The 15019-nt window shown below is 35.1% G+C and overlaps 1 protein-coding gene across 1 annotated transcript in view; it reads right to left on the bottom strand.

Annotated features, from left to right (window-relative positions):
• Positions 1-14634, bottom strand: part of LOC112957237 (sodium channel protein type 2 subunit alpha-like) — a 59749-nt gene extending 45115 nt beyond the window's left edge. Inside the window, exons 1-6 of the mRNA XM_026050867.1 lie at positions 14427-14634; positions 7788-7916; positions 7004-7264; positions 3731-4047; positions 1477-1595; positions 495-584 (exon numbers count right to left, since the gene is read on the bottom strand). Of these exons, the coding sequence (XP_025906652.1) occupies positions 495-584; positions 1477-1595; positions 3731-3997 (476 nt within the window). The 5' untranslated portion in view covers positions 3998-4047; positions 7004-7264; positions 7788-7916; positions 14427-14634. The remainder of the gene's footprint in view (positions 1-494; positions 585-1476; positions 1596-3730; positions 4048-7003; positions 7265-7787; positions 7917-14426) is intronic.
• Between the last annotated feature and the right edge of the window lie 385 nt (positions 14635-15019).

Below are 15019 nucleotides of genomic sequence, written 5' to 3'. Positions count from 1 at the left end.
CTCAGTAGTTTGAGCTTCCTGACGTTTGGAGGATGATGTATGGATTCATGAGAGGGACTGCCTGCTATGCCTGGCACTTGGGAATTTACATCCAGGTGCCAGGATATATGTCCCCTTGCGCTCTCGGCATGGACGCTCAGGAAAGCTGTGGCTGGCCTCACCAGCAATGCGCATTGGGTGCACTGGAGCTTCTTTTCTGTCTAGCAATTCAGACCACCCAAGGACAAGAATTGATGTTAATACTTAGAAGTTCAGATATTCTTTAGATACCTTTGTAAGGAAGAAGGCATTACTTCTAAAACAAATTATTCAAGTGGAAAACAAAAAAATTGTTTATCTCATAGAATCTGAGTCTTTCTCAGTCTAGAAGTACCTTCTTCAGGTAGGTTCAGGAAGGTAGAAGTACCTTCTGACATGAAGATCATCTGAAAACATTTCTTGCTTGGAACCATGTGAAAAGAAAATGGTTGAAGAAGTACAAATGTTTAACTTACTCTACATTCTTTGTCCAGTCTGGAGGGTTACTCATGGTCATAAACACACAGTTGGTCAAAATAGTGCACATGATCAGCATGCTGAATAGAGTAGGTTATAGTCAAGGGATGTAAGTCAGGAAAATATGACAGTATTATAATGATGAGAGCCTTAGAAATATTTAGAGTATAAAAGTATAAACAGAAAATATCACATTCTAAATAAAAACTGAAAATAAAGCTTTGCACATAATTCTGTTTCAAATGGTATGCCATATGGTACATTTTGCTGCACTGTAAAACAAAGCTTTACTTTTATAATTATAGCAGATTTAAGTGAAGCTGATAACATCTTTAACTGTGTAAAAGTAAGAAATGAGTATCCAAACATAATTCCTCGTTGAAGCCAGAAGATCATTCTAAAAGATATTTATGCAGAGGTTTATGCCCAAATTGATGCCTGGACATGACAGAAATACATCTGCAAATATTCTTTTTTTTTTTTTTTTTTTTTTTTTTTTTTTTTTTTTTGACTTATATACTTTATAGGACACCTAAAGTGAGGATGAAAAAACATTGAACATTGAAAAAGTATGTCCAAATAAGCAGCTCTTTAGTTATCTTCTAGTTGTTCTGAGTCAAATTTATAATACCACTGTACTTAGTAAAAGTGTGGCCTTGGATATGATAAAGTGCAGTGGTTTGGACTAATGGAGATTTTGCTTTGTCTACATGGCTTAGTACAGGATCAGGTCTCCTACCGTATTTAAAGCCCGATATTTAAACTCTGAGAGATTTAGGTGATTCAGCAGAGAATACTCCTATTAGGAGTGAAGATTATACTGTAATTCACTCGTGACACTACAACTTAGAATCAGCATCTGTTTAGTTAGCATAGTACACCCACATGGACATAATTTGTATATCTATATGAAAGTTACTGTTTCAGTAATTAAGTTTTTAAATGGCAACCTTTACATCAACATTAAGAAAAAAAGGATATGAATGTACCAAAATCTTGATAGCTATTTTTCTGATGGGATTAAAAGGAGTTAGAATGTACAAGGCAGATGTGGCACTGAATCGGAAAATTGCCTTCCCTTTATTCAATACTATGAAAGTCTGCAAAAAAAAAAAAAAAAAAGAAATATAAAATTAAAATACAGTGTTGACTATATTATTGTATTTACCTCCTTCTATAGGATTCCATTCTCTACCTGTTAGGCTCACTTTTCATTCTGTTTTTTACCTGTGGCAGGAAAAAAACTGATTTCTATGAATACAGTGGATTAAGCCTTCCATGGCTGACAAATATCTGACAAATATCTGACATTATTTATATAAATTAAAAGGAATTTTGATTCTATTTTAGAATGTAAATGCAACTGGTATCAGTCATATAGATGCCCTAAAAACTACTCTCTGAGCAAATAAAAGGGATGATTAGAAAGTAAGCAGACATCATTCCCAGCAGTCTGAAACACACAGCTCAGAATTGGGCAAACCGTAATAAAAATTGTTTTCATTTATAACTATATGGTCTTACTTTCCTAACTCATGAAAAATACATTTAGGTAGTTATTCTCTTCTAAAATTTGGCCTGATGAATGCACAGTTATTGTATGTTCCTCACGTAAGTGTTTTCATGTTTATTGCAGGCATATTTGCGTTTGAGGTTTACTCGCAGCCTCAGTACTGCCTGAGATGTCTTCAGGACATGACTTTTGTTCCTTCCTTTCCGCCTTTGTCCGCGGTAATGGCTGTGCTTGGTGCTATCATAGCAGAGCCTTTGTTGGGCTCTTGGCAGCGCTGTGCAATATCGCTGGTTTCCATGCTGATGCCTATTCTGTGCTAAAACAGGCCTGTGGTCACAGAGCAATGCTGCCCTCTCCCTGGCCTTTAGTTGCCATCAGGGCTCTGCTTGTGGGAGAGAAACCAGACCTCGCTCTGGTGGGAGGCAAGGCTGGAGGAGCGTTGCCAGTGCCTGCTCATGGACAGCGTTTAGCGTGGCGTCAAGGCCCACGTGGCACAGGCTGGTGCTCAGTGGCTTTTCTCTCTCCTCTATGCTGCTTCTCCCAGTCAGAGGTGGCCTCTCCTAAGGTCATGTCTGCTCCCCAGTCTGATGACAGACTCCGATTCATTTATGATTTTCTCTTCATTGAAAAGTCCATGATTAAGAGAAGTTTCTGTAGAAATTGGGATTGATTAAATTGGGAAGGATGAGTAATTCATCATTGAAGATGTTCATTTGCTTTCTGTTGAGCAGGTTAGGATGGTACATAACATATACACTGATGCCATTTGTGACAAACGATTCTGCACTTTACTAACCATATCCTCTCTCGGTGGACTAAGTCTGCCAGTAGGTTAGACTTTTACACTCTTGTTCCAAAAAAATCTGACTACTTTTTCTGGTGATTGGCAGTGAGAAAACAGGTTTCAACACTTCTCAGATTAACTGCTATAGCCCATCTCCAACTCCATGGTTTGCTTATCATGTGAAAAGGGGGACAATATATAACTGTGCAAATTGGGAGGGGAACATCCCAAGCACCTCAATCAACATTTTTCATTGTGTGATGTTTTGAATGACACAGTATTTACACTGACTCTGAATGCTATATAAATTTTTATGTATATATATATATATATATGTTATATAGCTATAACAGAAATAAGAAAGATGCTTATAGCCATTTATTTCACTGACTTGGGATGGATGTTATCTAGTTATCTAGAACCATCTCAACTGCTAAACCATGCTTGAGACATTTTCTTGTCACATCTAGGCTTATCACTGAGTAACAATGAGAAAAAATTAGTCAAGCTCTCAAATTCAGGCAAGTTCAAAGCACTTGCATCTTCTTTACCCTGAGTTAAATAAAAATAACTCTGCTGAAGTGCAGGGAGCCACAATGCAGAAGAGTGGCTTCTTCAGTGAAGATGATAAGATACTTCTGTGTAATTAGTGGCTGGTGAGCTCTAACCATGATATATATGAGCAAACTTTTCTCACAACTTACAGTTAGTAAGTCAGAAAATGATACTGTACTTTATGTAAGGTTTTATTCCTGCCCATTCTGGAAATATAAAATACTTAAATATACTCTTGTTTTAAATGATTAAGCATAGTAACATGAATATAACATAATTTACTTATTTTCACAAAAGGACAATAAAGGAAAATGGTAAAATTAGTTTGCCCTGGATTGCTTCACAAGCTTATTATCCTAACTAAAGTTGTAGTCGACACTCACTTTTTGATTGATATAATATGGGTCCAAGTCTTCCAAAGGTTCAGATACCATTCCTGGAGGTATGTCCCCATAAATAAATGGCAGGGTTTTTCCTGCCTCCAAGTCACTATTTGGTTTTGGACCATTTTCATCATCATCATCTGGATGTTCTTGCTTGGGTTTTTTAGCTTTTTCTTCTGCAGAACGCTTTTCAATAGCTGCGAGAGATTCTCTAGTGAAATAGCGGAAGCTTTCAGGTCCTGGTGGTACCAACAGTGCCTGTGCCATCTTTTCATCCTGCAAATTTAATTACTTTTAGCCTTTTGCATAAGAATGACCTATGAAAGAAAAATGAAGATAATTTAGGAAAACTAGACTGTATTGATAGACATTCGCACAGAAATCCCTTTTCAGGGAAGTTCTATAGGTGAATTCCATAAAAATATCTCCAGTTTTTCTTCACTCCTTTCCTTTAAATAATGAGATTGCACAACACGCACTATCCACATATGTTCTTAACTTTATGTATATTTCAGTTAATTATATTATGCCCATGGATAACTAGATACATTTTATTTTTAATATACTTAATCTTCTCCATCATTTACACAGAAAATGACTCAGAAAGTAAGTGAAATATCTGTGCTAAAGATGTCAAACTGATTTCTGTGCATCTCTGAAAAAGCCAAATGAATTTGCCTGAAGGTATCTATTTTTATGATATCTTATATCAAGCAAATGGCAAAAGTGAAAATATCAATGCAAGAACCTGGCAGATACTATAATAATGCACTAAAATGATCAAATTTCCCAACAGGTTGTTTTCATTCTGCATGAAACAATCTCCATATACCTTTCAAAATGTTTAAGGTACTGAAATTACAAATTTTGTAGTATATCTGTTTTTTTTTTTTCTTCTAGAAACTGACAGCATAATTATTTCCCCACTACAACCTTGAAAAAAGCTGAGATTTTCATTCCATTGAAACTGAAACACTTGCACACAAACCCGTATTTGATCACTGTTGGTATAAGTACAAGACTAGTAAAGGGATTCTGTAAAATGAACACGTATCTTTTTTTTTTTTTTTTAATGCTAATCTTTTATTTCAAGAGATTGTAATTTATCAGTAACATCTTGCCCTGGTCTAAGCACAGCAGTAGCCTCTCAGATGTGAAGACCTGCGTTAAAATGTCTGCTCTAAATCACCAGTTTTAGAAGTTCTTTTGCAAAAATTCAGGCTTCAGTATGGAAGTGAAGATAAGTTATCTTTAACTTGCTGTGCTCAGATGAAATTCCCGTTTGGGTAACAATGCATCCAATTTACCCAAAAAAAAAAAAAAAAAAAAGCTAAAGCCATAGCCATGAGTGAATAATAGTTTGCTTAAAAAAAAACCCAAAATAAAGTATTTTCACTGAAATGCCTCCAATATTTGTGCACAGAAGCTAGTTTCAAAAAAGTCCATACCTTATCTGCTTAAATGCTTTGATATATTTCTACAATCAGGGTCTTTTTTATTGACAATTTACCTTATTTTTCCTAGCATCTTTGAAGCATTTTTAATGCTTTAAAATTTTGAAAAAAAAGAAAAATGAATAAGATAGCAAATTCAGCAAAGAAGTAGTAAGTATTTTCAAGGAAAGGAGTGAATTCATGGAAGTTTATGACATCCTCCAGAATTTAGCACCTTCTCCTCCTTAAACTGTAATCTACTAATTTAAGCTACAGCAATTTGTGACTGCTGTTCCTAACTGACAAATATTTGTTTTCCTTTTCCCCATTCTTTCTAACATTTGTCATCCATCTATTGTGTCATTTTTCTTAGTCTATAATTTATCTGTAAGCAATGACTACAATTTTTGTATGGATTTGTACAGTCAGTCCCATTAGCCTCTAGGCAATAGTGTCATATAACTATTCAAAATAAAATGAAATCACCACCAGGTGTCTATTAATAAAATTAATGGAAGTAATAAATCATGGCATACAAATATACTACTTTTTATAAAATTACAAATAAGAGAATGTAAAAGGAATAATATTTTCTTGATTTTGATCTTGCTTTAAAAATGAATTACAATAATTAATGAATATAGAGAGAGTGTCACATGGGCTGAAACCTGGCTAAAGAGCAGTAAATAAAGGAAATATTAATGAATGACATGATGGCATCAGAACTGTACTTCATGAAGTTACATGCAATTTTATTTAGCATCCTCATGAATGAAGATGGACTTGCCAGAAGATATGAAAGCATACAAATTAAGTTTTGAGAACCTCAATCTCAACAAAGGAAAGAGCTGTAGAGTTAAGAGAAATAGAGATAGACGGTAATAAATGAGGTTTGATATGACTAATAAAAGATTACATGAAAGGGAAAACCCAAGTTGGATTAGGGACTGGAAAGCAATTTAATGTCTTTCTGAAAGATCCAGGAGCTACTACTACTTTAAGTATTTTTGGATACTGTTGTCTCACAAAGAGATTCCACTACAGAAGGTCTTTCCTCCCTATCTAATATTGTCTGTTTGTGCCCGCTGTCATTCCACACTGGTCTCTCTTCCCTCTTTTTGCCTCACCATTTGCTTTTGAATTCCCTTGTTCTTAGAGCTTATCTCAACCTACTGATGACTATGGTTTGGTCCTTACATCAAGGCCAATGCATGTTGTAACGAGAAAGCTGGAATAAGCAAAACTGGTAGATTGTATAAAAGGTGAACCTCAATTCCTCAGCTATGTTCCCGCAGCTACTCTGATTTAGTCAGGCTTAGAAGGACGTTTTGCACCTATAATCTGTGCTTTCACAAAGCAATCTAAAGAGCAGATTAGGAGGGTTTCGTGGGACTCTGTCTTTGCATAGTACAAGCTTGAAAGAAAGATGCTTTCTAAGTTTCGGTGAGTGATCCTGTAAGAGTTTGTTGACCTTATATTCCTTTTTCCAAAGATATTTTTCAAAGAAAGAAGCAGACCATAAAATGGAACAATCTTTCATACCATTTTCTTTCATCATGAGCCTCAATAAATATTGAGTGTATTTGCCCAAACATAAGGGAGGGGTTTTTTAAGATAGCCTTTATAAAATGTGTTTCTGCTCATATTGTTGTTTTGTCCAATGTCTGTTCACTTATACTCAATAATTATCTAATGGCACAAACTACTATAGGGAGACCATAATAAAGATTTATATTTCATTTTCCCACTGGTATTTTAGAGAAGATATATAGCATCATAACAAATGTGCATCATCTGAAGAGAAACACTTTGGCTGGCTAAGCAGAAAAGTTAGGCTTACCTTATGTTTCTGAGAAATGGTAAATCACAGAATTTAGCCACTAGATTATTTGCTATAGTGAAAAGAAGGAGCCTGCATTTCTTGCAGAAAATGGAACTGGTAAGAAAAGTTTCTCCTTGGGCTTCTTTGAGATTGAAGTTTCTTCAGAGCTTTCTAAATCTTCGTTCTTGTGTCCAGAACTTCTTAAAATTAATTGCAGTAGACAAAAATAAGTTTACAGAGTCACCTAGCCACATTTTTTCCAACCTAAGAGCAAAGAGACTTAGGAAAAGCAGGATGGAACATGAGTTAGTCCACAAAACCTAACACAGATCTACAGTATGCTTAAGAATATTCTTTAAGTGGTGTAAGTTTCAGAAATTTCATTTATTCTTTTAGCTGCATGCATTAATTGTAGAGTTAAATGTTTTGAGAATACTGTATGGCTAGTGGAGTCCTTAATAGACATTGGATACCTGTGTCCAGACTATCAGGAATGCTCTCATCTTTTGCTTAAGAAACTGCATAATGTATCATTACTCACACTGCATTTATTGTCTTTCAACAGGAAAGAAGTACTTCTGTACTTCATTTATCTAAGAGAATCTCTGTGTAAGTATTTCGCTTTGTGTGACAAAATTTAATTTGAATCTCAAGCAGCATAGTAGCAGAAAAAGCCACTTCCTCACCAGATTCTTCAATTTAAGGATTCCATCATTACAAGAGCTGACCAGAATTTAGCTGTGGCCTCCTCCATTTTTAACACCATAAGATCTGGGCCATTCAAGTTAAGCAGTCTACTTACATCTTGCGAGCTTTAATCTTCAGCCATTGAAACTGTGATGAGATTTTCTGTTGATCTTTATTCTCATTAAAACTAGGTTTATTCCTTTCTCTTTTCTTTTTGCTTTTGTCCTTATTTTCTTTCTTATTCCTAAAGAGGAGAAGAAAAAGAAGACATCCCTCTTTTGCAGGTCTCTGCCCCTGCCAAAGCAGCCTGTATAATACTTTTCCCCTAAATATAGAGAGAATGAGCAGCCATCATAGAAATTCTGTAGCTTGAATGTTAAAAAAAAAAATCTGTGCAGGCCCAAATCTGGCCAAAAAGAGAAAACACAAACTGAGAAAACAGAAACATGCTTTCTACTGGCCTTCTGCTTCTCTTATAACTAAAGAACACAGAATCACACAGAATTACAGAATGGTTGAGATTGGAAGGGACCTCTAGAGATCATCTAGTCCAACCCCCTGCTCAAGCAGGGACATCCAGAGCACGGGGCACAGGGCAGCATCCAGGTGGGTTTGGAAGATCTCCAGAGAAGGAGACTCCATTACCTCCCTGGGCAACCTGTTCCAGGGCTCTGTCACCCTCACAGGAAGGAAGTTCTTTGTCACATGCAGATGGAATTTCCTTTGTTTCAATTTATACCCATTGCCCCTTGTCCTATCACTGGCCACCACTGAGAAGAGCTTGGCCCCTTCCTCCCTACATTCTCCCCTCAGGTATTTGTATATGTTGATAAGATCCCCTCTCAACCTTCTTTCCTCCAGGGAAAACAGGCCCAATTTACTCTGTCTTTCCTCATAGGATAGATGTTCCACTCCCTTAATCTATCTAGAGCAACAAAGATCATTATCTAGATTATCTGCTCTAGATAGATTATCTAATTATTAGATAAAGATAGATTATCTTTAAGTACTCCTAAAGAAAATATATTAAAGTACTAAGCTAGAACTACTAGTAGTTAGAACTAAGTTACTTCTATTATTTTAGATAAAATATAGAATTATTAATATTAATATAGATTAACATTTTATCAAAGAAACAACATGTGGTATCACAGTTAGATCTTGTTCTGTTTCTCTAGCAATGTAACATAAAGCCATTTAGAGATCCTAGCAAACTCTTAATGCTCTGGTCCTCTTGAGTGATCTGATTCAGCACAGCTTATTGTGGTGAGTCACTACTGAAGAGGCTCCACTGGAGACATCTGAAAGCTGTGTTCAGCAGCACTGCCCTCCAGGGATCATGACTCTGATACTGCCACCACCGATACTTAACCACCAATGCAAATTTTCCTCTGAATACAGCATTCCCTGGGGGTACCCAGAGGATTTCTCCATTCTTTTGCCAATTGGATACTTCTGCATTCTGCCTTTCAAGTAGCACTGTGGCTGAAATCTGATTACATGGCCAGGTAAAGTGGGGGAAAAAAAAAAAAAAAAAAAAAGAACCGTAAATACTGTTATTTGCAGTCATTAAAAAATATGAACTGTATGAAATAGCTTAATAAAAGAACAATAATATTAATTTTTATTATAATACTAGGCATCCTTTCAGTGCAGGTAATGAATTAGAGCATATGGCAGTCAAAAAGAACCATTGTTCACACATAACCCTAGGGCATAGATTCCATCTCCCTATGTATTATATCCTACATGCATTTGTACTGGCTGCATCTTCAGTGGGTAAGAGATGCAGCTCTGTATTGGTTAATGCTGTGCATCACAATAACAGTAGTCACAGCAAAAATTGAAGCCTTTTGGCAGAATTGTGACCTCTTTGTCCTGAATTTATAATAGTCTGGGCCATGTCTGTAATTTCATCACAGAATTTCAATAAACTGTTAATCTCATAGGATTTCTGTTTTAAAGATCTTCTTTCTGTATAATGTAGATATCTGATACATTAAAATATTGCTTTTCTGTGTTTTTCTTATTATTTCTCTTTTTCTTTCTGTAGAGTTTTAGTCTAATGTCTTTGCTCCTAACCCTGAGAATAAAATTTGCATGGAGAGGTTTAATTATACAGTATTATTGTAGGTGAGGTTTTCTTCCAATGTAGAGAATTATTTTGGCTGGCACAATGTTGACCAAAATTGTTTTGATTTGGAGCTGATTATCAAATCTGGCCTCTAAGTGTTGAAATGTAGGTAAAACACGAGGCCTAGCCAAAAGTGATTCTTGCTGTACAAATTGTTTCCTAACAATGTGACTACTCCCTGAATACTTCTGCTTATATATTGCCAACATTTTCTTTTTTTTCTGACATTTTGGAATAATTTCCAAAATTTGAGATATAAATATTATTATACTGGATCCTCATGCACTAGAGCTCCCTTTTAATGCAATACCAAGCTGTAAAAGACAGCTGCATATTGCTACATTGTGCCATGGCTACATTTGTTGATTCTAGAAATAAATGTAGTTTCTCAAAAGTAGTTACTGCTGTAAAGATCACTGCAGGACAGCATGCCAGTGCTGCCTTCAGCTCACTGACATCTCATAGGAGCGACAAAAGCCAGACAAACAATGAAAATACTAAACAACTTATATGGATATTTGAAATGTTAAGTGGTTATTCAAATATTAGACCTATTTTAGATTAAAAACAAAAAAAAAAATTATCCACAAATCTAATTCTCCAGTTTCAGAATTATTTATTGCATACTCTTCCTACTCTAGATTCAATTATTGCCTAATCATTTGAATTCTAATTAAATTTTAGATGAGCTGACAAATGAATAGCTTGAATATACATGAGTATCCATTGTGGTGGTGTTGAAAAAGCCACAGTAAAGCATCGATTAGTGATATAAATGCATCACAATACTTAACAAAATAGAAAGCTGTGCTTGTAAATCAATATTCTTATCTAAAATTTTGTAGGATAACTTATGAAAACCAGCTTGTGGCACAACATAAACGCTGATGAATCTATCAAGAAATAATCTAAACTTGGAAAATTATCTGAATCATTAAGAACCATGTAGTTGGAATAGTTTTTTCCCTAGTTTTACTAAGCTCCAGGAACTAATCAATACAAAATATGAAGGAAGAAATTTGGTATAGCACAAGATTAATGGATCATGTTCAAGACTTTGACAGTCATATATGGAACTGAAAGGAAAAATTCAGAACTCCTGTGTAAGAGACTTACCCAGAAGTCACAGATGAATGTCATGGTTACTACCCAAGGAGGAAAAAGCACAAACATTCAAAGGAAAATGCAGTGCCTTGTGCCTGTCGTTTAACACAGTTTCTGAAAAATGTAGTGGACTTTAAGGCATTCACTCAGGCAGCATGGAAATAGGAAAACTTAATTAATCCCCAAATTAAGAAACTTTTCTAAATGGATTACTTAGGTACATATTTTTGCCTTGTCACTCCTTGTATTTAATAAATTCAAAAGTGCTAAACCCTATGAGGTATAGTTTCTACCTCACTATAAGGCATATCTTGTTGTCATGTTGAAATGAAGTAGATTACTCAAGTGTGGTAGTAACAAGAAGCCTATAGCTTTAAGTAACGTTGACTACACAATCATGGTCAAAGTTTGAAACAGCAACAGGAACTTCCTATTTATTCCTGTTCCTTTCTGTAAGTCCAAGTGACTTCTGTAAGTCTATGGGCTGAAATAGAAATTTAAAAGAAATTCAAATATCTTAGATGAGTGGAATTTACTTTGCACCTTGACAGGCTGCAAGAATGCAAGCAAGACATATACTTTGTCTTACCATCTAGAAGTACTCTGCTACAGAAGTTATCATAGGAAACCTGGATTTCTGAATACAACTTAGAGAGATCTGGCCATCCAAAGAGTGCTTTTTAATGGAAAACACACTAATAAAATTTCTTTACATAAGAACTTTTTTTTATCTAAGTCCCTGCCTCAACTGCTCTTATCCCTCATCCTTCTATATTGCATTTATCTGACCATAAGACAAAGAAAAAAAATCAAGCAATAACATGATCATAAAAATATACTAGGGATTCAGGTTGTCCATAAGGATAATTTTGATACAAGCAGATGGACTGGATAGAAGATATCAGTTTTTATATCATGGGCCAAGATCCTCAGAGGCAGTTAGTGCCATAATCAGGATGAGATGCCTTTGGCAGTCTGTCTCAGAGCTTTTAATCAGCGGTGATAACTATAATGAGTAACAGCAGTTTTCCACTGAGGAGGATGCAATTTTCTATATATCCATTTTATTGTGGTTGACACTTTAGTGGATGTACCCACTTCAGCCAGAGTTCACAGTGTGTCTGTTGTGTAGGCAGTCTGAACTAGTGAGCATCCATTTTATTATGATATTTCTAACTTGTTATTTATTGAAGATGACAATGACAAAACGATATAATCTGCAACTGGCAGCAGTATATAAGACAGTTTAAGAGCCCCAAAGTGAAAAAATATAGGAGTTGTACTGAACAGCAAATTAAACTTTTTAAAGCAATATTCCTAACCTCTTAACTAGAATTTCTGAGGAAGAAGAATAGCAGAAATGAAGCTTCATTTTTAGAGACCAGCAGAGAGGTCATCTTAAAAGATGTATTTTCCATTAGACTTAACTGAAGGAGAGTTCAAGTAGTATTTTCATTAGATAATTTATGGCAATAACAGTATACGGGGAACAAGGGCTGGTGTTTGCATTTTTAGAGAAGCAGCTCACAACTTTCTTGCCTAATGTAAAGAACTCCCGGCATCTGCAATTTTCTCATCCATCAAAGGTTGGAGGATGCCAGCAGTGTAATTCAAGTTATATGTAGCAAGTTACCTGGGCTGAGGATATGAGGAGCAGAAGGAAATGAGTATCATCAGTCAGAAAGTTCCATCTTACATCCTTCCATCCTTGCTGACTCTAAAATTATTACTCTGCTGAGTGAATAAACTTATCTCCATACGTAATCTTCCTCAGATGTTAGCTAACTCATAAAATGCTACCTGTTGACCAAAAAAAGGTGAAACCTGAGATGTGTGTCATCTGTATATGTGTCATATGAAAGTTTCTCGGATATTTTCACCTTCCCCTTGATCCCTCCCCCTCCAAATCCTTGTTAATGGGAAATGACTAACTACAGCTCTGACAGAGGGGAGTTGTTTAATATTCTCTTTCCTGGAAGGTGATAGTCTCTACCTTTGCTAGCATTCACTATGATCACAAAATTCACAATACCACAACAATTCACAATATAAGAATGAATTGGCACAGCTAAGAAAATCAGTTTGGGCTTTTAACTTTTGCCCATTAGGAGGAAAAATTTGAAATTACTATAAACACTGAGAATAAACAATGTGTCTGTTAACAGGTGCTCTGAAGCTTCAGATTACTGTAAAGTCTCATATACTAGTCTTTCAAAAAAGCTTTCCTCCCAAAATGGAGATATATGACAGCAAAAACTAAATGGCATTGTTAGAATTAAAAAAGCCTGTTCTCTGAAACTTTCTCAATAAATCAATTATGAAAGCTCGAACATGGCATATGCTTAAAACAAACATCATCATTATCATTATTATTATTATATTGAAGTTACACAAGGAAATTATAGGCACATTGATTTTACACCATAAAAATTACAAATTCTAAACTTATTCTTTTTCATGCACCACTTTATATACAGGCCTCAGTTGCTACCTGAGATTCAGTCCTGCATTTTCTTCCTTGAATAGACCAAGACTGTGTTTTGTAAACAGGAGGCTCCTTATTATTGTGGTTTTGGTCTTTTTTTTATTACTATTTCTACTCTTTTGAAAATAATTCCCAAATTAATGGCATAATAATATATGTAGGTTTATGTGAATATATGTCTATGGAAAGATCATTGAAATAAGAATTCACATATCAAAGTGATATTTAATAGATATGTTCCTTTTACCCTTAAAATACACTAATAAATACAGTAATAATACCAATAACATTGTCACACTAATAACAATGAATAAGAAATAGCTAAATGGAGAATAACACAAAGAGGTACATTAATTCTTGTGTATTTTTTTCAAACAGTCCTAGTAAGAAGCATATATTAAGCATATATATGAATATTACAGAGAAGAGTGAGCTGCATCATCAGTGCAAACCTCTGATTAATTAACAGTTAATGAGGCCATTCTTTCATACACAAAGACATACAACCTATATTCCATGAAAAAAAAAACACACGGAAATAAAATATTTCCTTACATATCTATTAAAAAAATAATCAAACTAAGAAGGGAATTTCTACAAATACTGTCTATATTGAGAACAGAAATAATAACCTATGGAGATTTTTTTTCTCTTATCATCAGTGTCTTACAAGACCTGCTATTCCTGTGTCTAGATATCATTAGATTTTTCTTCTCAGAAAACAAGGTCACTTCTATTAAATATTAGGAATAAATTTATTATACTTAAACCTTAACTGTGTTAAAAAAGGATTTGCATGTAAGAATGCTGCATCATAAAATCACAATAAGAGGTTAAATACGAGATTTAACTATGCTAGAATGAAGAAAATCACACCATCATCACAATCAGTCAGTACAAAATGGCTTTGAATTCCCCATTCCATCTTTGGTTTTACCTTAACAGCAAACAGATACAATCTGAATCCAAAATGAAAAAGATCATACTACTCAAATTTATTATGGGTACAATTAAACGTTTTGCCAGCTTACCTGATTGAAAGAGAATGACAAATCACTGCAAAGCCCAGCATCCAAAAATAATATGATAATATAATGGTTCCTCCTGAAATTGTCCAGGTTTCCAGCCACAAAGCTTTACTAATTAATTATAATTTCTGTATTCTCAGTGGAAAAGAAAACACAGAGACCTTTCCAGAATCCTCTCTGATTCTGCCTCCGCTTCCTGTTCTCAGCCACACTCTATGGTACCCAACATATATCAGAAAACAGCTTATTAGGAGAAGGGGGAGAAGCGGGGGGGAGCGGAGGGGGAGAAGAAATGAAAAAAATGCAGCACCTAACGTGGCAGCTCCACCTACTGGTAAAGATAATTAATACGTATAAAGCATCAGCCTATGAAGCCTCTGTATCCCGGTTTATCTTGACCTACACTACAAACTACACTGCTGTGTAATAAGTTCCTCCGGGTATGGAAATCATCAAAATGAGAAAACTCTGATGATTTTTGAATAACACTTTAAGAAACTTTTTGTCAAAACGTTAATAATCAAATATGAAAACTGTTGACTATATGCATTTTGCAGAGCATTTAATTGTGAATCTGTTGTTTCCTTTTAAAATCC

This window comes from Nothoprocta perdicaria, unplaced genomic scaffold (genome assembly GCF_003342845.1).
Source record: "Nothoprocta perdicaria isolate Ctin4 unplaced genomic scaffold, notPer1 scaffold_0, whole genome shotgun sequence".
Taxonomy (NCBI): Eukaryota; Metazoa; Chordata; class Aves; order Tinamiformes; family Tinamidae; genus Nothoprocta; species Nothoprocta perdicaria.
Note: the sequence above shows the minus strand (reverse complement) of the source record. Positions and strands in the feature narration are given on the sequence as shown.